Here is a 25,443-nt window from a genome sequence, read left to right on the forward strand (position 1 = left end):
TCTCTTAGTAACATAATGCACTTCTTAACACAGTTAAGGTGGATTTCTATCTTCTTCTGCCAGAGCATTTTTGTGGATTTCTGTAAATATACTTGTTTTACGAAAAACAACAATTAATAATGTGAACGGAAATTGTAAAAAGTTGCCAGTAAACCGTGTCAATGTCATTAGATGCTTTATTCTTTAAAACGTATTAACTGCCAATAGTGTGAATCACAAAATATATATAGATATGTATTTTGTAATTCACATTATTATGTGTGTGTGTATGTATGTGAGAGAGAGACACACCCCTGTATAAGAAAGACATTCAAATAAACTGGGTGACTAATATTTGTGGAACCTACTGTACCTGAAACATGCTACAACAGCAGCCACCACAGCCTTGCCTTGACTACACCTATTGAACCAGTACGGAGACAGAGCACAACCCTACCTTGAGAGAGCACATGTTCCTCAGCATCACATCACCAATCCTCTGGTAATTCCCCTTCACATGAGCATTGGAGCGTCCCTCCCTGGAAGAATCGAAAACCGGTTAGTGATATGCCTGAGTGTTCAGGAAAAGTGCGTTACAACTTTAGATCACAGACTCACCAGAGTGCCAGCCTCTGGTCAATCTCTTTCAAGAATCCACGGTGAAATTCGTAAATGGGGTCAATGTTGGAGAACAGCAAGGTCATCAGGCCTTCAGGCATGGCGTTTTCCTTTATCACTGCACTGCGGAACCACTACAGAGTAAAAGCATTGCTGTTACACATCAGCTACAGCCTGAAAGCACTAATCTTTGATACCATTAAGAAAGGGTTGAATGACACACACAATATGTATAGTGTTATTCCAGCATGGAACCATGCTTACAAAGAAACACTTGTATGAGGGCGTTTCTCTTCTCCAAGAAGAAATAACCACATGGCTTTGAATTAAACCTCATAGCCTGATCTATGGGCAAAAAATGTCAGGTACTCTGTTCTGCAGGAGTGCCCTAAGCTTATATCTGCATGCAACAATGCAAGCAAGACTGCTGAATAAATATCCTATAGACTTAACTCAGACTAAACCCTTTTATATCTATTGCCTCGTTTTTCATGAAACCCAAATTAGATGCTACAGGACAAAACAGGTATATTTAAACCTCCTTCAAAGTACAAAAGTAATGCAACCTATAGGGAAAGAATAAGGCAGAGAGATGCTCACCACTGTGATAACCTCCAAATCCTTCAGGTAAGTTCTCTCCGTTGTCAGAATCTCTTTGGCAATGAAGTAGGCTTTGTCTGCCGGATACCTCTGAGAAAAAAAACAAAACACAAAATAATTTCCACTCGTATCCAACAGCATGTTTCCTTTCTCTTCAAATTGAGTTTAAGGGGATTTTAAACTCATTAGGTTAAGGGAGTTTAATGAGGGACACCAAGTATATTGAAGGCAAGGGCTTCCACACAGGTGTGGCTCATGCGTTAATCAGCAGCATTAATTCGAAGTGCAAGGCAAAACAGGCAAGCAACTGCAGATCAATTGACTGCAAATTTCAACCTGGGGCGCGGCAGCCAGTTTCATCAAAAATAATGCGCCGAGAACTCCACAGAGTGGGATACCATAGTCGGGTTGCAATGTACAAACCTCTTATCACAGGCAATGGACTACCGAGCAGTGGAAAAATGCGATATGGTCAGATGAATCATACTTCACCATTTTCTCGACAAATGGATACGTGCACGTGTGGCGCCAACCTAAAGAACTCTACAGCCCCGAAGGGTTCTGGTGGTTCTGTAGTGTTGTGGGGTGCATTTTCCTGGCATGGTTTGGGTGCACTCCTTCCCTTAGAAGGCAAGGTCAATGCTAATCGCTACTTAATGGTACTGAGTGATCTTCATCCCATGTTGCAGCATTTCTTTCTTGCCGGGGGGGGGGCTTCCAGGATGACAATGCCCCCATCCAGAGCACGTGTGGTCGTCCAATGGTTTGATGAGCATGACACTGATGTTATCCACATGTCATGGCCTTCTCAGTCACCAGATCTGAACCCAATCGAGCATTTATGGGATATTCTGGAACGACGCCTGAGACAGCATTTTTCACCTCCATCAGCCAAGCATGAGTTGATTGACTTTCTCGTTAGAAGAATAGTGCCGCATCCCTCCTGCAGAATTCCAGAGGCTGGTAGACTATGCCACGGTGCATACTGGCTGCACGTGGTGGCCAAAAGTGACTTTACATTTGGCATTTCCATTTTTTTGTCCACTACCTCTGTGTGTGTATATCTATCTATCTACACACAGGTTTCTTTTTCCCTGCTGCCCACACTCCTCTCAAGATCTTCGTTTTTCACTTTCCAACATAGCCAGACAGCAGTAGTTAACCAATTACAAGAAGGAATGGGCACTGAAACACAACCAATTATTTTGTAATTATGAATTATTCTATATTGTACTATTCTACAATTTCAGGTGTGTCACTATCTATGGATACAACCTATTCACCCTTTGCGCAAAGGGGAAACATGCTTGAATGTCTCACATATCACATCATTTATAATAGGTGTAAAGTAACTAGCTATTGGGTTTATTGTATAAATTTCTTCTCAAAATTCATATTAACAACTCCATTGCCAAAATACTCCCCCCCAGCCCTCACACTGCAGAAGCCTGGGTTGTTTTTCAACTGCAGAGCCGAGCCGTGCTACTGACGTCACACGCAACAGGATTGCCAAAAGATGTGCAAGTGAAGTTAAAAAAAATTAACAGACCAATGGTACAGTTGTATTGCTATATTTTGTAAGTATATTTAGGAATGTCTTCATAATCCGCAAATTTTAATGATTATAAATCGACTAAAAGTTCAATTAGTTCTGCAGAAGACGTTCCGTTTAAACATAGCTTTTTCTAGTGTGTTTTTTTTTTGTTTGGGTGCTTAAAAAAAAAAAAAAAAAGCACAACGGGAGCCCTAGTTGTATGTATAGTACAGCTGTACAGTATTCAGCTTCAAACAGTCAGAAATTCGGGCATAAACTTTCTCATTTCTGATTCACGACTCCCGATCTTCCTGAATACTTCTAACTGCCCAAAGAGAAACTAGAGCCTGCACTTCCTCAGCATCCCAAAGCTGTACTTCTCTCATCACACTCGCTGCCTCCCATGTTTGTTTTTTTTCTTTCTGAAGTGTACTGACTAATGCAAAGTAATGATAATGACAAATCCTTAACCCCAGCCCCTGGCTTGTCTCGCAGCTGGACTCTATTGTCTTGTGAGGTTCAAGTTTTATGGTTTGATTCTCGCCCGGCTTGACAAATAGCCAATGGAGAACCACCCATACCCGTACCATACCGAGCCCTCATGGGTCAGAAGTGCCAGTGGAGAAGGGGTATGTGTGGCCCAGTGGATGGGGAACAGTGTAGCCAAGTTCAATTGAATGCAGGGGTTTACTGGGTGGTAGAAGTTTAGTAAAAACAGGGTACTTGGTAGATCCAGAGGGTGTGCGGTGGCGAACTGGCTCAGTTAGGCTGGGATATGGACAGTGTACCTTCTTCCTGCCCTCCTCCTCCTCATCCAGCCTGGCAGTGCCCACTTCACTCAGGACGGGGCTCTGCAGGGGTGAAGGCACCTGGCCTGGCAGGCTGAGCGTTGACATCTGGAAGGAGGGAGACAGGGTCAAATGGCTCTTCAGGGCAAAGGGAGAGAGCTGAGGGTTGTCCATCGATATCCCTGCCAGGAGAAAAAACAAAGAGCTCTCAGCACTTACTGAGACATGTGGCCTCTGGAACATTTGTACTTGTGAACCTCTTACCTAATCAAAAATAATGCAAAAGATAAATTAAAATGAGCATAACATTTAGTTCATTTGTAGACAAGGTATTTGGAATTCTGTTTGAATTAAAAAATCTTGAATGAATGCTTGATCGTTCTGTAACCTCGTTCCACAGTTCTCTCTGCTTTAAACAGCAGCTAATCTTCAAAGGTGTAAATTCCAGTATTGCTTCCAGGAGAACTCACGCAGTCTATACACAGCAACTTATCTGTATCACATATCGCATAAAGCCTTATATATCAAATCACATAATACTGACTTGTTTGTTTTAAGCATCCACTTAACACCAGCACAGAGCTCTGGCAGCATGGCATCTCTTGAAAGGCAGTGGTTTGTAAATTTCAAAAAAATGTGGGAAATGACACATCAATGCTAATTGTATTAATATTTTGTCTATTCATTTTTTTCTGCCCTGACTGCTGTGGAATATCTACCACTATAACTTGAATCCTACTCATTTCAAACCTGCAGGTTATGGTAAATCAAATCACTGCATTTACTATATTCACACCACGATTTGCAGGGTATTGTCACCATATTCACCTGATTGTACTTGAATAAGACAGCAATGTAGTAAGCCGATTCCATTTGATTATCAGTGCAGTGAGCCATGAGCTCCAACTGTCTTCTTCAAATCGATCGAATCATTATCAGTGCAGTGAGCCAATTCAAATCTGTTCTTCAGATCGATCGAAACAATCACAGTGAAGTGTCGCTCTGGCATCATGACATACACCTCGCCCACAGGGTAAAATGGATTATAGTATGCACCAGATTGGATATGATGAGCTTGTATGCTTGGGCTTCCTGCTAAAAGTAGGATCATGGACAGAAGCCTGACCAGATCTTCCTGTAACTGCTTGCATATTCTAAATCCTGGCATCAGTCAAACAGAGTTGTGCGACTGCTTCTTATTCTTAAACACCTATACATGTTAGCTAACAGCGCAGGCTCTTACATATCCTCCATTGAGAGCACATGACTCAACATGCATAATTAAGTAAACAACACTTTTTTTCTTTTAAAGAAACAAAAAATAAGCTTACACAGGGAGAGGGAAATGACAAAAATACATATAGCAAAAAACAGGCACAAATTAAACCACATAATTACCAGGCAGATAATGTTAATGAGAGGAGGATCATAAAGAATTAAAAATCAGCCCCTTTTCATGGCAAAATGCTTTCTCTTCCTTCTAGTAACATTAGCGAGTTCATCTAAAAAATTGGAATAAGGATTGCTACCATGATCACATGCACATTTAGCATCTCCTGAAACAAAACATAACCATCGTTATAATACATACCTTTTTATTCCTCTTCCAAAGATGTTTAAATGTGTTATAGTAAGAAAGCATGGGTATGAAACTCTTGATGTGTGTTCTGTAAAAAACTGTTTTCCACTCAATGCCATGGCTTACTATCACATACAGTGTAGTAACCATTCAAAACATGCTCCTGATACCACCTTAAACTACATCTCTTCCAGAGTCAATATAGACATTTCTACACACATTTTCACTAAGCAGACTGAATTTCCCACAAATTTTACAAAAAATAGCAAATAAAACACATTTAAGCAATGCAATTGCAGCCTGCAGTACAAGGGAGCACAGCTTTAAAGTAGAAATTTTATGAAACTTAACACTGATATGTGCTACTAAATGCAATTGATCACACGAATATTTTTTTTTTTTTTTTACTATAAATGCTTTTTTTTTTTTTTTTAATTGTTTAATTATCCCCATGGCTACTACGGGCACAATGAGTAAAACTACATAATGTAGTGGCTTCAGCATATTTAGTACATTACTGAGGGAGTTGTATGCTAGTCCAAGAAGCACAACAGATATCTGACCAAAACATTTTACATGTACAAAACCAGCCAAAGTAAAAAAAATAAATAAAAAATGAAAAAAAAAAAAAAAAGATTTGGCCTTATATATCAAACTTCTATTTCTGACTGTATATCAAACAACCTTTGGCAACCATGTTAACAAGATTCTTGAGCTGTAGGCTGTAACTGAGCAACACAGTTCCAAACAGATGTGCCAGTTTCCAAAGGCAAACATTTTTCTGCACATTGTAGTTGTAGAATCTAAGACCGGAAAAATTAGAAGACCAAAATACAGTATCTATTTCTTACTTTGACATGATTTCCAGCTCAGACGCTTCCAAAACGTGGGATCAAAGATATCAAACTGTTTAAATATATATGAAATCGTCCTTGAAAGCACACTTTCATAGTGTACAGCCTTAACAGATAAGGAGCAGTTTTCCTTACCCAGAAGTAAAACAGAGCTCCAGAGGATGATCTGTGACCTGGAACTAATTTGTGGCAATTGTTTATCAAGAATGTTGCCAGCATTTTACACAACCCCGTGCTTTAAAATAAACCCTGCAGCAGAAAACTAAAGCAGACAGGGCAAAGGTAAAGAAAAGTACTGTATTGCATTGGCCATGTTCCAAAATAAACATGGAGTCTTAGTTAGAAGGGGCCTGTGAAACCTGGCACCAGCACACAAACACACATACCATAAAAGCATTAACAATTGAGGGGGTAGTGAATTAAAGTCATACTGTAGGTCTAGATATAGTACAACTACTGTTGTACTGTATCTGTAAAATATTTATTTACAGAAGAGAAAAAGTTGTTTATTTCAAGTGAAATAGCAAGGCTATTTAGATTAGCAAGATATATTTAATGAAGCAAAACAATAACCAAATCCAGCGATAGGAAAGTGACTCAGGGGAGCAGTGTGTGCTAAGTAGAAAAGGAAACTAAAGATATACAGGCTTCAGAAAGGATGGAAAGTGATCCATACAACGCAAACAAAATGCAGACTTACTTTTCAGATAGGGGATGTGAAATATGCTTGGACTTTATAGAATTAGTAGTAGAATATAAGTATTTATAGAAAAGTCTCTTGGCTATCCCATAGGGGACTTGCACTCTACTAGCCAGTGACCACAAGTTAAATGTCATCAAGGTAATACACTCCTAAAATTCCATTAGCATGAAATCAAACATGCTCACAAGGTTACTAAACTTTATTTTCACTGGACTTGGAAGCAGCCAGTTACAGTAACCCTTGCACAATATTGTTTCTTTTTGTGTACAGCACATATATGGAGACCCGAGTGTCTCACTCAGCCCAAGACATTGTGGTGTCAGTTTATAGTGTGGTGGTTAGATGAACTGGCTTCACCCAAGTATTCATTTGAAGTTTTTTGCTAATGACATGAAAGAATCTATTACATAGCAGAGTTCTAAACTGTATATAGTTAGGGTATTTTACACATTTTTAATTGTATAAAATATCTTGGCAATTGAAGCCATCAACATAAAATACATCTCATCCATTTCTGCCTTGTGCTTCATCATGATCAATCCAATAAAAAAAAAATGGAATGAGTTTTCTGAGGACAGGCATTTTGTAACTATATGCCTTAAAGACTCATGTTGACAAAAGGAAAGTGCTGTCAAGAACTAATTGCTACGTTTATTCAAGACAGCACCTGCTGCAAAATTCACTGGTGTCTGATGTGAAGTTTGAAGGGCCCATCAATAATAAGGCAATTGTATGTTCTGTTTTTCCTCAGATTGCTCCCATTGCACAACTATATAAAGTACTTGCATACTATTTAAAAATACTGTTGGTTTTCTGAAAATGCATGTTAACTGTCGTGGATTTTGCATGAAGTTCCAAACACAGTAGATGCCAGTTATTAGCAACCCTGATAGACAACTTTTGGTTATTAACACCATTTTCACAGGAACCAATCTTTAAATTGACTTTAATGTTAATGGATTTCAGATATTAATAACTGTTTGCCGCTTAATGAAAATTATTATTTTTCTTTTACAATTTCTATGCTACGACATGCATGCAAATACATTGCACACACAGCAGCATCTATATCAGTTTTCATAACGCTGCTGTACATTTATTGAGTCCGATTGTTGTCTGTCATCATGGCTTCAAAACGAGGAGACCTTTCTATAGCCGATAGTTCAGATTCTGGAGGCACTATTGTGAACCCAGTACTAAACAATTGCGGGTAGCAGAAAAGTTAGGAATCTGTTGTATCCTGCATTTTGAAATTAGCTATGGAGCTGCACACAAAACTGAGTGATTTACAGCTGGAGGAGGTGAATTGTAAAAAAACCAAACAGTAGACAACTACTTATTTTAATGTATACTCGGTACTATCTGCACAATACACATCTGTGTAGTATTAGTAAAGAGTTTGTTCTGATACTTGGTGTTTTTAGTGTTTATTTTTTAAAACTAATGAACCAAGACGTGTATTTCAGTGCGCTGTTTCTACAACTATAGTATACATCATTTTTCCATAGATACACTTGAAAATGAGACTTAATATCTTTTTGCTGGGAGCAAAGAGGTTGCTAATAATCGGTATCTACTGTATAATTAATATACACACACATATACATACACACACTGAAAACGCAAGAGTCTAAGTTTTACATTAATAGCTCATTGGGCACATAGTTATTTACATTTTAAATAGTGAGTAGATAGGTTTGTTGATTGTTTGAGTATTATTCCTTGGGATAACAAAATATTGAACTCAACACATGCAATTTCATAAAAACACCAGGTACTCTGTGTTTGTTATTTGAGTCGAGTTAAAATTGCCAAAATCAGTTGATTAAGAATCTGTTAAAATAGCCATTTGAAAAAACATGAGTTTAATTAACGCAAGAACACCGAAAGATACAACCATGTCCCACTTGAGTAATGTCCTTTAACACAAGAACTCCTCTGGTGCAGATTGAGGGCAACCTTATTGCTCAGTGATAAATTGACGAAGTCTTTGAGGCAACAGTTTTACCATTCCTGCAAGCCAATCCTGAAGTGTCGATTTTCCAGCAGGATAATGCAAGACCACACAGTGCTAGGATTACAACTGCACGACTTCAAGAAAACAATGTTGAGGTCTTGCCATGGAAAGCTTTTTCTCCTGATCCGAGTCCAAAAGAACATCTGTGGGACCAAAATCGCCAGTGCCATCCACAGGAGACAACCGGGGCCAGCCAACCTTCACCAACTGCACGAGTGGCGGAACATCCCACAGCAGTCTATCCAGACGCTGACCAGGTCTATGCATCAACGCTGCCAGGATTGTGTTAATGCTCAGGGAAATCATACCCAATACTAACTTTGTAATGTTTTCATTTTGACAGTGTGTCACATTTCATACTAAACTTTCTCACATTTGCTGCGATGTTAGATACCTATGTTTACAATGTTTGACTAAATCCATTATATCCAAGTGTTGCCTTTATATTGTTTAGTGTCTGTATGTATGTATGTATGTATGAAGGTTGATGGCATTAAATTAATGCAAAGTTGCACATGTGGACTACATAGGATTGAATAGGTCAGTTTCTGCAAATATACCCATTAGTAGTTCATATTTCATTTTTGGCAGTCACGTATAGTATACATGATGTTATGTTAGGAATATGAAAAATACAGCCAAGAATCGCCACTTTAAAATCATACCTAATTAAATCTTTTTCTAAAAAAAACCAGTACAAATAAAACTTGAAAATCAGAACCTCAATAACATATCCACTGCACTGAAACTACAATGACAAAACATACAAAAAATTTTGAAATGGTCAGACTTTTACTATTTTAAATGATTGCACCCTGTGAATTCACAAGAGCTTAACAACCTAATAAAGGAATTTAACAAGTCTGTTTCTCCAGTTACACAAAATTGGATTATTTTATTTTTTTAGTATAGTAAAAATTACAATGAATACAAATTTGTTTAACACCAGTACTTTACAAAATATAAAAAGTGAAATCAAAATAATTTTTCTAGGTAACAAATCTTTTTTATACTGTATATCATATTACTATTTAAAGGTGTACCTGGATATTTCTACAATATGGAAAGATGAAAGGACAGCAAGTGACAGCGAGTATAAGTCAAGAACGGAAACAAGATAATTGAAAAAGGCATGTTTCGAATATGGAAAGGAATATTTAAATCAGGAGCTAGAACATGTAATAACATAATCCACTGGCATCAGAAGATATGCAGACATTTGAACTACAAAAAAACAAAAACACCTCTTTACAACATAATAAAGGGTTTTTGGATTTGATGTATCCGAGTGTCACATAAACATGCTTATCTTTTGTTTCCAACTTCCTACATTTTCCATTCAGCATGCATTGACAACCTTATTTTGTTCTGATCTACAAAATAACTTTCAATTGTTTCATTTCTAATTTGAATATTCAAAGCATTGCAGTATCCACTTTCAATGGTCATCAATAAGCAAATAACTTCTGTCTAGATTCACAGACCACAATTTGCACCAACTTGGACTGCTTTATCTTTGCCAGATTCTTCAACTACCTTACTTGTGAAACCAGTTACACAGGCGAGGTTAAAAATAATTATACATATTTAAAAATCACATTTTGGATAGGATTGTACCATTCCTCTAGCCATCTTCAATGAAATCTATACAAACCAAGGCATAACACAGAAGATGCATCTCGGTGTACAATACTATACTGGTATTATGTACTGTAATGCATTGCTGATATTCTAGGATTGGAGTTAAATTTTCACTTGCTCCACAGGGATTACTCAAGGGGTAAAGAGATACTACTTAATAAAGGAGATGTTTATTTATTTTAAATACACTCCAGAGTAGCCAGTGAAAACAAATTTAGCTTAATTTGGTAAACTGATCACCTTATCTGACACAAGCAGAGATATTCATTTGAATATCTCGCTTTGAGCAGACTGGAATACCCTACAAAATGCTAGTGTACTACAAGTCCCAGTCTTCAGATTCGGCACATTCATAGGAGCAACAATTGGGTTTTTAATACGGGTGTGGACTTTACTTGTAAAGCTGGACATGGGCTTTAATTTGGACTTCAAGCATAAGAGAAGACAGCAAAACTGAACATAGGTTTCTTCATACCGATTTCCCCCCCAGAACAAAGTGGACACTGCAGTGCCTTACATTCCACTGCTGCGAGAGGTTTTAGGGGTAGAGAGGTGCATCGAAGAAGAGTGGCTAAGGAACCTGAAACCCCTTTTTTTTTGCAAAATGACAATAATGAGAATGGCTAAACTGCACCTTATTCACCAAAGTTAAAGAAAAAAAACTACATAAAAACAAACGTTAAGATTAGTGATTTTCCTTCGTTTGCTTTAAAAACATTCAAAATTAAAATCGTACTTTTCTACCCATCACATTCATATCACCTAGACAGAAATGACATAACAAAACAGTTACATTTTCAATTACAAAACGTATATAAAACTTATTTCTTGAAAATATATAATACACAGCAATTAATTATAAACAGATATACCACCATCCACAGCACAGGACACAGTGTAATGATCACTCAAACAGCACCCACGCAACAAACCTGCTATTGCATTATTCTCTTTTTAGAATTGGATGCTGACAATCAGGCTGTATTCAGAAATCAGATGAGAAGCACAGGTATAACAAATACAAAAGACATGCAAATACTTTATAAATAAGGGACACGGTGCCCACGTGTTTGGAGAGAGTACTATAGTAGTTCATGCATACGTGTAATTGATTGTGATGAACAATGCTGTTTATCAATCATGCTGAAAAGACTTAAGTTTGTGTTTCTATAATACTAACCACTGGTGACACACGAGACATCCTTAGTACGTGATACTAAATCTAAATTTCTGCTCGTGTTATAAATCATGCGGAAGGTCACAAAAAGCAGAAGAACCGATTCAGGGACCTAAAAGTTACTTTCTTGGACACGAACAACAACGATTACAAATAACACCCCCCCACCCCCCCCCCCCCCACAGTACTCATGTAAGAATTTATCAAGTTTTTTATCAGTTTTTAAAAAAAAAAAAAAAAAAAAAAAAAAAAAGAGAGAGACACACATGTGGATTGGTAAAATGTAATACAGGTATGGAAGTATCAGGAGGCAAGGTACCGTTTTAATGCTTTTGCATAAGTGCAAAGTATCAAAAAATTGGAAAAATGTGTGGTATGTTTCTGTATCGATGCCACACAACTGCTGTACTAACAAAAGTGACTCACATTTAACGCAGCATACATCCCTAGACATGAAATTGTGTTTGAATTAATAAATAAAAATGATTTTTGAATTTAATAAATAAAATAGATATCTATGTATATATATATATATATATATATATATATATATATATATATATATATAATATATATATATATATATATTTTTATTATATTCATTATATATACTATATAAATAAATCTAATATATATATATATATATATATATATATATATATCTATATATATATTATATATATATATATATATATATATTAATATAGATACCTATACTGAAAAGTTACTGATACTCTGACATTTTGTTCGCTGCACATTTACAATATCAGCAAGCCAAAAGGCAATTGCATGCTTTCCTACAATCCAGCTTGTATCCTGAATGTTTATGGCTTCAAGAACTTCAGTAGTTCTAACCTTATACAAATACTTTGAATTTGGAAAATATTTTATTCTTGGAATACAAACATCTGTGGGTCACAATATAAAAAATTAAAAAAAGATCCCTTGCTCTATATAAAAACACATTGCCTAATCATGGCTTAGTAATAAAAGGTCAGAATTTTGCACTGACATTCATAATATGGCACGTTAGTGATTAAGACCACAGTATTTATTGGCACGTTCGTTACAATTTAACATTTCCCAGATTAAAAAAAGGCCCAGTTAATTCCTGGTTTGTATTGAATCTGCTTCTTGTCTATCTCCAGTCAATATAGAAAGTGCTTATTTTCTATCTCAATTTTATATACTTGCCCCTCAATACAAATCTATAGGTATCTTTACAACTGCCATAAGATATTACAATGACCCCTTAAGACCTCCCCAATAAATTCTGAACATCCTCCAAATCTATGTCTATAAAGAACACAAAAGGAGTTATAAATTACAGGTTTATGTGGGGCTTCCCAACCGCATCCCTGAGCCCCAGTGTCTTAAGGCTGTGGCACTCGAGAACAAAGTTGTCACCAGGCTCGCTGGCCAGTGGGTTGTTGTAGAAGAGGTTGTGCTCGGGGGGCAGGGCACTCTCAGAGCCCCATTCAGAGTCTGAGTCACTGCCACTGCTGGAGCTGGAGCCTTCTGTGGCAGTGGGAGGGCAGCTCAGCTGCCCTAACTGCTCCACAATGTCAGTGAACTGGAAGGCTGAGCTGGATTCCGAGCGAATGGAGCAGGCTGGGAAGTTCACCATGGAGCTTGCCACAGATTGGTTACTGGAACTGGGTAGTTTCAGCGAGGTCGAGTCAGACATGCCATTGAGAGGCAGGTTCAGGGATACAGAGTCAGAATTGCCATTAAACCTAAGGTTATCAAGTGAGCTGTACTGCGAGCGGTTGTTAACCAGAGAGCTAGTTTCTGATTGGCTGCTGCGGACCCCATGCATGTTCACAGAAAAGAGGTCACGCTCTGAATTGTCATTTAAGTCTCGACCATCCCTATACTCAAATCTGCATTCTGATGAACCCGTGTCGTAATACTGGCTTTCATACCCCTGCCCCTTTATGCCACAATAAGGCCTCTTGCCATGTGGGACCTTGGTGGTCCCAGGGCTCCCTTCATGATCCTCATAACTGAATTCACGGCGAAGCTCGCAGTCATACGCGTATGCAAAAGCCTCTGAACCCCCACCGAAAAATGATATTTCAGTGGGGTCATCATCTATAAACTCCTCTGTCACCTGAAGTTGTACATTAGTGAGTGTATAAATTGGTGCCTGCCTGGTAAGCAGCCTGCATGCATCAAACTGTCCACTGGTGAGGAAAATCCCCCCAGCAGCATTATCCTCCTCCTGCTCATTATCATCATTGCCATTTTGGGGGTGCTGGGGATGGGGTTGGATCAAACAGCCTCCCATCCCTGGCTCTGAGTTCAAAGCACTACTCTCTACACACATAGAAGAGGGACTGCAGTGTCCTGCTGCCCGGTAAGAAGTGGCACCTTGGAAGGAGTGCAGAGGCTGGGGGGTGCCCTTCCCAGGGTCCTCTTGTAGGGGGGTGGGTGGTAGGGCAGGCTCAGGGCAGGGTGGTGTGCTGGAGGCATGCAGGGAGTGGAAGGAGATAGTGGCGGAAGATGGGGAACCTGGGACCTTCAGACCCTCGTATGACAGACTCTGCAAAAGAAAGGAAGGAAAAAAAGAAAAAATGGGAAGAGAAACTAGATAAAGATTAAACAAACCTTTTATTTTGATAAAAAAAATTGCCTTTAAAAAAAAAAAAAAGACCAATATTTAATTTGTGAACAAGAACAAATAAAGCATACCAAAAGGAATTTAACAGAAGCGGCATCTCTGATGGAATGGAGTGAAATAGAAATGGTATGTGACTGAACGCCGCAATTACTAGCCCTTTATTGTTACAATTACGGGCCAGGTTTACACTAGGCAGTAATACAATAAAATTGCAGGGAATTTTCAATGGCAACATTTAATATTCATTCAACATGATATGACCTAAGATGCTGCTGCTTTATTGATTCTCATCAACTGTATTGAAGATTATAGCACGAAACAGAAAACTGGCAGATACAGGATGCACATCAACAATAAAAAAGGCACAGAAAAAAAAAAACTCAAAACGCAGTATAATCAAATTTATTTTATATTAAGAAACAACTAATCCTATGCATACCAATCACTGTCAGACTTGTAGGCAAACACTACACACAAGTATTATTTAACCATTTTATTACACTGACTGGTGTTTAGGCACCAAATGCTATTTGCATGATGCATTAAGCACAACTGGCCATGCGTTTTGCATTATTTTGAGAAATGCATGTGTCCAAGATTCATTACATTTTATCCATGTTATTACTTACGCTATTAAATATATATTTTTTTAAATGTGAACTTTGTTTTATAAATGAGAAAACACCTCAAAATAATGCAAAATTCAACATTACATTGTACTTAATACTTCAGAGCTGTCCTGAGGCATCATTCTGTGAATATTTGTTATATTTACTAAAATAAAAATGCTTTTAAAAAAGCCGAAATTCCCACTTCAGTTTTTTTTTTTTTTTTTTTTTTTTTTTTTTTTTAAGATTCTATTGATTTTTCAGTATTACTACGCTACACAGGACAGCAGCTATAAGATCGTTACCTTTATTAAAAATGTGCACGAATTACAGCTGTCAAGTGAAGCTGCTATTTTAGAATGACGATGGAAAGCAAGTGTCACATGGGTTTACTACATATAGATAGGAAATACAAATAAGTGGGAAAAGGTAAAGGGCATCAGGCATACATCAGTAAGAGAGGAGGTGAAATATGAGGTCCTGCTGATGGCTGTACAGTTACTGACCGTGCTGGTTAAAGTCCGCAGCACTAACCTGTTTTGGCAAGTCTGCACCCAAAATGCGAGTAGAGATTCGAGCTCTGCTGTGTCTCCTAGAGAGGGAGAGACAGTAAAAATTAAAAAAAAAAGAGACACATCAGTATGACCAATTTGACTTCTATCAAAATACGAGTGTGGGACTGGAATAGTTTAATAGAATTTTTTTTTTAACTAATTGTGTTTGAGGTACAACTCTTAATTCTTATTTCTGATTATAAAATCACATCCAACATGTTGCGACATTTACTCCCAAAACCATCGCTCTATTTATACAGGAAGCATTCACCTCAGCAAAAAAAAAACGTATTCCCACATTTCATCACAAAACAGGTAAAAAGCAAACTTCCATTACCATTAGCAGGCCTTACCTCTGGTACGGCGTTCTTCGAGCACCACTGTCTCTCACATAGTCCACCAGCTGCTTCTGTGTTCTCCCGCTGCAATAAATCAGAGCAGTCAGGTATGGGCTAAAATGCTTTTGTTGTACCAACAAATGTTGCAAAACACATTATAAAGCGTCAAAATGTAAAAAAAAACAAGCCAAGTAGACAAATACTCTGATAAAAGGCACCAACTCTCACAAATGTCAATTTTATCAACCAATACCACACCAGGATAAGCCACAGCTGGATTTTATTGAAGTATTTTCTTCATGGATAACCACAGATAGGGGGCTGATGCAATCCAGAGGGATTTCCCAGTGCTGTAAAATCTAGCTGTGCCTTCTCTCAGCAGGGTATAGATCAAAATCAACCCCTTAGTTTCTGACCCAACACAGAAAGCCTAATGAATATGAAATAAGCAAATGTGTACATAAGCTATTCCTAAGACAGATACAATTTTTTGTTTAACACTAGGTAGTTTTTTTTTTTAGCCATCTTCACTATTTGCAAACAGGTCAGATCATTTTACAGAAAATGTAACCCATTTAGAAATTTACCAATCCAACTACTTTATATTAAAAAAAAAAAATGTCCCCATCCCTACAACTCCTTATTTTCTGTTATTCACCAACCACCTGCTTCCTCAGGTTTTGCAGCCAGGAACATGTTTTGACTCTGCTGAAGTGAAATGATGTAGATTTATAGTGACAAACTAGAATGGAGAGAAGCATGCAGTGAGTGAAACCGAATACCTGTATCTGAAAGATGAGCCTCTACTGAAGAGAATGGGTTTTGACTTGGGTTCTGGCTGGTCCATCAGGCGGAAGAAAGTGTGGTATTCAACGCAATTCTTCCAGAACACCTTGCACTGATCGCGACTCGCCATGAGGAATTCTAGAGTGTCCTGGTGAGGTCCCTGGAAGCACAAACACTTGAAATCAGAAAGGCAAAAGTACTCCAAAAGGTTTGTTTACTCTATTTGCCTATCAAGATCTTCAGAAAACTTTCTTTATCAATGAGTAGATTTCTTGTTTTGTTTAAAGTTTTAATAATCCCTTTAAAGTATGTTCAGTCTTAAAGTAAGATCAGTCCACATTGCCCTGCACCACAGAGATAACACGGACATAAACAAAGATGATAGCTTCTTCTGTCCAGTGCTCAAAGAATATCATGGACGTTTGCAGAGCTTTGAGATGTTACATTAATAAAATAATGACGGATCACAATTGAGATTCGGTGATAAAACGAGTGACCAGGAGATGATTTATTACTATGCACGACTGTGAAGAGGTACGTGATAAATGCATCTAACAAGTGGTGGGGCTTGGCTGAACATGCAGTACTGAGAGTCCTATATATATGCAGTGCCTTTTAAACCGGTTTTACTGTGGGGGGGGGGACCTTGTAAAACAGTGCATGTAAAATAAACAGTGCATGTGAAAATAAAATTGGACCTGAAGCACCTGACAGGCGCTGAATAAATGGACCACCAAGGGTTACAAGACATAACAGCGAGTCCAAAACAGCGCCAACATCAACGCGAAGGACATCCTAGCGCCGACCACTACAGTGACTGCCCAAAACTGCGCTACGACATCACCGCGTTGAAATACAATTCCCATAAGACTGCGAAGTTCACAAAAACATCACTTACCAGGAACTGACCAATGTAACAAATCACAGCAGGGTTCACCACAGGATTTTCTGATTGCAGAAGACTTCTCCCCCCCCCACTGTTCTCATAGAGCTGCATCATAACTAGATTGGTAAATTTATGTTAAGTAAAACCTCTATGCAGGAGTCCACCTGTGAGCAATTAAGGTGTTTTCAGGTTAAATACACCTGTCTCTGCGCAGTCCTACAGTTGGTTAGTACATTTCCTAACCAAATGTACATCATGAAGATGAAGGAACATTCAAAGCTAATCCGGAATAAGGTTCTTCAAAAGCACCAATCAGGGGTATGATATAAGAAAATTTCCAAGGCACTGAATATCGCCCTGAGCACAGTAAAGTCCATTATTAAAACATGGAGAGAAGAGGGCACAACTGTGAATCTGTCGAGAACAGGCCGTCCTGAAAAACCGAGCATCAGGGCGAGAAGGGCAGAGTCAGGGAGGCCACCAAGAGGCCTATGGCAACTCTACAGGAGTTAAAGTCTTCCACGGCTGAGCTGGGAGACACTGCATATGGAACAATAGCCCGGGTGCTTCACAAAACTGGCCTTGATGGGAAAGTGGCAAAGAGAAATCCATTGTTTGGGGTGGGGGGCGAAATCGCATCAAATTTCAGGTAGTTTGCCAGAAGGCATGTGGGAGACTCCGAGACCAAGTGGAAGATAATTCTATGGTCTGATGAGACCAAAATAGAGCTTTTTGGTTTTCAATGCTAAGCGCTATGTTTGGAGCAAACCTAACACCGTACATCATCCAGAGAACATCCATACCGTGAAGCATTATGGTGGCAGAATCATGCTATGGGGATGTTTCTCTGTGTCAGGGCCTGGAAATCTCGTGAAGAGAGAGGGCAAAATGGATGCAGCAAAGCACAGAAATTCTGGAGGAAAACCTGCTGAAGTCTGCAAGAGACCTGGGACGGGAGAAGATTCATCTTCCAGCTGGACAATGACCCCAAACATACAGCCAAAGCCACAGGAGTGGCTTAAAAACAAAAAGATCAATGTCCTGGAGTGGCCCAGTCAAAGCTCGGACCTCAACCCATTTGAGAATATGTGGAAAGAGGAAAGAGTTGAAAATTGCTGTTCACCAAAGGTCCCAATCCAACTTGACAGGAGCTTGAGCAATTTTGCAAAGAATGGGCAAAAATTGTAGTGACCAGATGTGACTTATCCAAATAGACTCATGGCTGTAATTGCTGCCAAAGGTGCCCCTACCAAATATTGACTCATGGGGGTGAATACTTATGCAATCAATTATTTTATGTTTTGTATCTGTAATTAATTTAGAACAATTTTTAGTTTGTATTTTTCACTTTGACATTATGGACTTTTTTTGTGTTGATCAGTGGCAAAAACTCCTAATTAAATCCATTTTGACTCCATGTGTAACAATAAAATGTGAAAGTCCAAGGGGGGTGAATACTTTTGAGAGCCAATGTATCTCAGAGTTCTGCATTTCAAATACTGAGTATTGTATAAATATCTATTGTATTGCAAGTTAACACCATGTGGAAAAATGTGGAAAGGTCCAAGGGTGGTGAATACATTTGAGAGCCACTGTGTGTGTGTGCAATATATTTATATATATATATATATATATATATATATATATGCACACAATCTTCAGGTGTGAAAGTTATAGCCCCACCCCCTCCCCTAGTTAACTCAACCCGATTAAAGGGATAATTAGGGTCAGCTGTTTGAATATTTTGGTTAAGAATTAGGCCTGATTTGGGCCAGCTCTGCTTAATATAAATCTGACAAAATTTGTGAAGTTATCAACACACAGGTTCTAGAAGCACATCATACCACGATCAAAAGAAATTCCTGAAGATCTCTGCAAAAAGTTGTTGATGATTATCAGTCTGGAAAGGGTTACAAAGCCATTTCTAAGGCCTCGGGGCCCCACCATACCACAGTTAGAGCCATACTGTCCAAACGGAGAAAGTTTGGGACAGTAGTGAATCTTCCCAGGAGTGGCCGTCCTGCCAAAATCTCTCCAAGAGCAAGGCGTAAAATCGTCCATGAAGTCACAAAGAACCCTAGAACAACATCCAGGGATCTGCAGGCCTCTCTCGCCTCGGCGAAGGTCAGTGTTCACGACCCCACCATCAGAAAGACAACGGGCAAAAATGGGTTTTATGGCAGAGTAGCAAAACAGAAACCACTGCTCACCAAGAACATTAATGCTTCTCTCAAGTTTGCCAAAAAGCACCTGGATGATCCTCAAGAGTTCTGGAACAATGTTTTATGGACAGATTAATCAGAATTTTTTGGCCAACGTGGGCCCAGTTATGTCTAGCGAAAACCAAACACTGCATTCCACAGTAAGAACCTCATACCAACAGTCAAGCATGGTGGAGGTAGTGTCATGATTTGGGAATGCTTTGCTGCATCAGGCCATGGACGACTTACCATCATTGAAGGAATCACGAATTCTGCTCTCTATCAGAGAATTCTAAGGGAGAAAATCAGGCCATCCGTCCGTGAGCAGAAGCTGAAGCACAGCTGGGTCATGTAGCAAGACAATGATCGAAACACACAAGCAAGTCTACATCAGAACGGTTGAATAACAAAAAAATTTAAATAAGTTTTGGAATGGCCTAGTCAAAGTCCAGACCTAAACCCCATTGAGATGTTGTGGCAGGACCTGAAACTAGCAGTTTATGCTCAAAAACCCACAAATGTCAGTTGAAGCAGTTCTGCATGAAGGAGTGGACCAAAATTCCTCCACGGCGCTGTGAGAGGCTGATCAATAGCTATAGGAAACATTTGGTCGCAGTTATTGCTACTAAAAGGTGGCGTAACCAGTTATTGAGTCTAAGGGGGAGATTACTTTTTCACGCAGGTGCATTGGGTGTTGCATAACTTTATTAAATAAATGAAATAAGTATCAAGTTTGTGTTATTTGTTCACTCAGGGTCCCTTTTATCTACTATTAGATTTTGGCTGAAGATCTGACAACATTGTGTCAAATAAGCAAAAATGCAGAAAATCAGATTGGGGGCAAATACTTTTTCACGGCACTGTATGTAGGACTATATAAAGAAGAACAAGCCAGTCAATCCCATGATGCAGTTCAGTACTCAATTACAGGTCGACACTTGCGAAGCCCACTCAGTACTGAATACATTGTGGCGATGCTGTGTTGTACTGCCAGGATATACAACACGATTTTAGGAATGTACCATTACATATAGTTACCATAAATAAATAGGGGTATTAATAGGAATGTACTATATACATGTTTAACATTTTTAGGGTGTTACACTTCTATAAAATTAGGGTTTGTAAACGTTGGACAACCACTGTATACACAAACAGAGTACATAAATGTATTCCCTAGCAGCTTACAGGATTACATTTTTAGGTGCCCTGCCAAACAGGCAAATGAACATTTGTACTTATTTTGGTGGCGGCAGACAAAAGAACAACGGTAACAACAACCACTGTTAATTTCTTCCTTGAGAAATGGAGGCTCTTAGAAATGGGATGGGGGGCTGGTAATAAACAAAGAGAAAACATACACACATAGCGCTGTTCTGTGTAGTCGCTGTAATGGTTTTCTCTGTAATGTCGTAGCGCTGTTATGGGTGGTCTTGAATTCGCGGTGATGTCTTGATACGTTTTTAAAAGTCATCTATAATCAGCTTTCATTCCTCAAAACACCTCCAACTGGCTACTAACAGATCTAAGAGCAAAATAATTTGCAAGAGCACATTAACCCCACAAAACCTACATGGACCTCAGGGTGCAGCTTGATCAGAAACCTCTTCCTCTTGAAGCTCAGCTTACGAATCTTGGACCAGTTGAACGTGTTTATCTTGGTGTGACCCTGTTGGACACAACAATCCCAGGTTAGATTTCTGTCCTGCCCATTTCCATCTATAAATTGACATTTGTGGATCATATTAGTGCTGCAAGAAATTTACCTCCTCAACAAATACAAAATCAGCAAGTGTATTACATTACATTTTAAAATAGACAGAAAGCAATAAATGGATACTATAGGTGGTAAATATGGCTAACTACAGATGTTAAATGTGGGCTATTGTTTTTTACACAAGACTGGCATTCACCACAAACCACAGCTTTTACTTCAATGGCCTCTCAGCAACAAACAAGTATCTCTGTGAATTGTATTCACTTTATGCACATCTAAAATTGTCAGATGTCTTCCTATACCCCCAGATTCGGATGATCTTATTAGGATGCACATTCCCCCCCCCCATCCTAAATGAAAAAGAAATTCTCTTGATACATGCGACAGATAGGCATCCATATACCCTGAAGATTATGATACAATCAAGCATGTGTACTGTACCTGGAAGACCTGGAGACCCATATGGGAAACTGCCAGGTTAATTTTGGTTCCTTCGCGGTCTGCAGCAGAATGAAAGCGAATTCCATACATTTCAAGCTTGCGGGATATCTCTAGCACCTGGAAATCTGACTCTGCTGGTGTCTGCCCCCTGTCAGAACAAAGCGAGAAAAGGCCAATCAAAAAGAGCAAACCCAACTAAACTACAAAAAAAAAAAAAAACACAACTTAAGCTAAACAGCTCCTAGCTAGTGCTATCTTTAAACAAATAATCAATACATATAAAAAATGCTAATGAATTTTGCTCAGCTCCAAATGTAGGATTCAATAATTTATATATCAAATAAACAGGACTAGATAAGTGTGCTCTTTTTTGACAATACAGAATTTATGCTATTTAGTCTAAATAAGCAGTTAAAGCAATCCTTGCGAGTTGAAAACAGCAAATGCAAATGCTGTTTGCATATTGTTCTACAGTGCCATGTAGTGAAAGAACATTTCAACCCCTTCTATTTGTAACTGGTGTTTTATTCTTTCCTACAAGAAAATGTCAAATCTTTAACCCCAACAATCTCAGTTCAACCTGTCAAATCTCCATTAATTTAAATAACTTGTTCTGATGAAGGTACTAATCAAGTTTTAATTGGATAAGTACAAAAAGACTAACAGGCTCCACCTTACATACCCCAGATTCTGACACTCTCAATAACTACTGCTAAAGAACGTAAAAAGCAAGTTTTAATCACAACTGGATTAGCGATTCCCTAGATATACAGTACCACTAACCAGATATCAGTAACTCTGAACACCCCCCCCCCCCCCCCCCCCCCCCCATTTCCCTACCCTACCCTACGGATGCCGCTGTTGTTTATCCAACCGGGTGGCCCAGGTGTCACGTTAATATATTTAACGTGATGTAGCACTCGTTTGTATCTGATCCCAACCAAAGTTTTGGTTGGTTTGGAACCTGATGTTTATTTTTGTACGGTAAAACCAGGGGATCTTTTACAATTACACAGGCCTGGTGGTGGTGGTACCACCACCACCATGGGGGGGGGCCTTGGTGGGGGGGGGGGGGGGGGGCGGTGCAAGTTGCAAGTTTGTTGTTGTTTTTTGCACAAAGTGCAGGAGTCGTCTGTGCAGCTCTTATTTTTCGTAGCTTGGAGAAAAAAAAAAAAACAGCCACGTCCTTCTGAATCATACTCGGAAACCTGAAGTCAGTGAACCTCCAGGCTGTTTCAAACACTCACACCTTTGATATTTAACAATTTTGATTTGCCTTACATTGACACTTCAACACACAAATCTTAATTCATGTAAATAAACTGAAAATTGATCATTGAGCTCACGTCTCAAAAGAAAGTGGCTAAACAAAGCCTTTCAATATGTTACTTCAGCCACTAAACATGCACATATTTGTGCGCTTGTCGGAAAATGAAAATGCATTTTCTAATCTTGAATACAGTACATTTTTTCACAAGCAAACCCGCAACCAAGCTGTTAAGATCGCTGCACGATTTCCGCTGTAATGACTGTACATAGCAGCTTCTGCAGTTGTTGCTAGCCAGTCGTGAAACAGCTTCTGGTAGCATGGCACCAGCAAACTTTGAAATTGTGAACTGAAATAAAATAATGCATCCAGTAAAGTGCTAAAGTAATCCAAACTTGGGTAACATTGAAAATAGAAAGGTAATTTAACATTATGATGAATATAAAAGACATACTAAATGTTAAGCAGAACAACGCAGCGACTAAGAAAAAGCAAGATACTAGTAGGAAAGGAGTTATTTAACTCTGGTCTGCAGTTCAGTGTAAATCATCTACTGTTGACTTTCTGTGAATGGATGGAGTAACGGCAACATTTGCACTGAGCATTAAAAGTACAAACAGGTATCCTTGTTTTGAATTATTACAGGTTACTGAATAAACAAAGTAACTTGACTTCGATTCATCTGATGGCAGTACTTGATGGCTAGTTGTAATTAGTAATGTTCAGTTAAAACTACTGTAATGCTGCAATGTATTTTCTATTGTTTTGGTCAGATTACAATATTTACACTTAAGATTATTTTATAAATATTTGTTAGAATTAAACAGATGTAGAATATTTAGGGTGCTGTATGATGTGTTACTTTATTCTGAATACACTACAGCAAAAATTATTATTTGGTGGTTTGCGCAATATTATGCTACTGTTGCTTTAATTGCAGGAGATCCACGCTGTGACGTTGCTGTTCATTGAGGAGTTATGTATTTTAATTCAGTAAATAACGGAAAAACCTGTGCCTAAGGAAATAGGGTACTGAACAAAGAAATCTCGTCTTGGATATTACTTGTAGACCCGGCTAAACTTTCCCAACTTACATTGTTATACTGTCTGCTCATGCACACACATTTGCCTTTTATTCTTGGTAGCGTAAATGTTGCACCATGTGTATTCAAATAGGAAACTATTTGAAACTCCCATCCCTAATCCTAATAAACACTATTAAAACAATATTCATAATACAACATAACTATCCTCAGAGCGTTGTCAAGTCAATTCAATTCAACACAATTCAATTACGTATCTGGGTATCCACCAGGACATCTTACTGTCGTAATGAACCCAGATGAAGTCTCCACTCAATGTTCATCTTAATTTTTTTTTCCATAATTAACTTTCTTTATGATTTATTGATTTCAGTGCTTTCCTTTTGGCTTATTGGTTGCTTAGTTGTAGAAAACCAGATTTGTAAAAGATTTGCCATGTCGCGAGAACGAGTACCATCAACACAGCACTTCGGTACGCAGAATGTGACTGTACAACAAATATGTTGTGCAGCAGGAAAGTAGTTATGTTTATAGTTATGTAGTTATAGTTCGTAGTTTTTTTATTTTTTAAGCCTAGCACAAATAAGCATTACGGAAAGAAATATGAAGTTCACCAAATCCTTAAAAAAATAAAAATAAATAAAAAAGGGACAGGACAAGAATTTCAATGGACAACCTTAGAACTACAGGTAGTAAATGCATTCATTTATTACACTAAAGTGGAGAGTTATTGCTGCTGAATTATTAGGATCCGATAATATCAGCAATATGGATCAATCAGCTACTAGGAATTGGATGAGCATTTAAACAACCATGTAAAATATGGCTAAACTGAAAAATGACCCACACAGTTTTGTCAATAAAATAACTACAAATAATGATTACAGCGGATTTACATACACAAACAAACTTTTCCAACGTTTGTCTCATCAAAACTAATCCCAGCACTCTGGATGCTTACAAGAGCATTGATGCGTTCTAATTTTACTCATCCTTTAAAGCAGAACAATCTCCTTATCACCCTCCCCAGCACTGCAGGCCGTATGGCCAACAAAAGCAGCTTGCACAACAGATTATAGAAGAGCGTTGAAGACCCAACTGAAAGACTGCAAGCCAGCTAACTACAAATTCGAAAACAGACATTTTATAAACCTCATTTTGGAAGGAAGTGGGGGGGGGGGGGGGGGGGGGGGGGATTATACAATAAATAAATAAATAAATACCACACACAATTGTTACCAATACTAGACTACATAAGAGATACAGTTTATAAATGTACTATATCAAATATACATCCAGGATCCTTTAATTGCATTTCTTAAATAAAATAAAAAATTACAACTCAGTTTACCTAAATATGCTTCTTTTTTGCTACACAAGCTACTGTAAAGAAATACAGATTAATTCTTCCGCTTGGACTTTATTTTTCCTTCCCCCACTGCTCACAGCTGACAGGGAGGAAGGTCCTGATAAACCAGTATTTGTTTCT

The 25,443-nt window shown here is 38.4% G+C and overlaps 1 protein-coding gene across 3 annotated transcripts in view; it reads right to left on the minus strand.

The window, feature by feature from the left end:
• The window catches only part of farp2 (FERM, RhoGEF and pleckstrin domain protein 2), an 86,436-nt gene that overhangs the window by 26,124 nt on the left and 34,869 nt on the right, over positions 1–25,443 (minus strand). For all 3 annotated transcript variants that reach the window (XM_041263655.1, XM_041263656.1, XM_041263654.1), the window contains exons 8-17: positions 21,645–21,792; positions 21,060–21,155; positions 16,396–16,559; positions 15,629–15,697; positions 15,256–15,313; positions 13,864–14,035; positions 3,520–3,701; positions 1,198–1,287; positions 598–731; positions 437–518 (exon numbers count right to left, since the gene is read on the minus strand). In XM_041263655.1, coding sequence (XP_041119589.1) covers positions 437–518; positions 598–731; positions 1,198–1,287; positions 3,520–3,701; positions 13,864–14,035; positions 15,256–15,313; positions 15,629–15,697; positions 16,396–16,559; positions 21,060–21,155; positions 21,645–21,792 — 1,195 coding nt within the window. The remainder of the gene's footprint in view (positions 1–436; positions 519–597; positions 732–1,197; positions 1,288–3,519; positions 3,702–13,863; positions 14,036–15,255; positions 15,314–15,628; positions 15,698–16,395; positions 16,560–21,059; positions 21,156–21,644; positions 21,793–25,443) is intronic.

The sequence above is a fragment of the Polyodon spathula genome, chromosome 11 (genome assembly GCF_017654505.1).
Source record: "Polyodon spathula isolate WHYD16114869_AA chromosome 11, ASM1765450v1, whole genome shotgun sequence".
In the NCBI taxonomy this organism is placed as follows: domain Eukaryota; kingdom Metazoa; phylum Chordata; class Actinopteri; order Acipenseriformes; family Polyodontidae; genus Polyodon; species Polyodon spathula.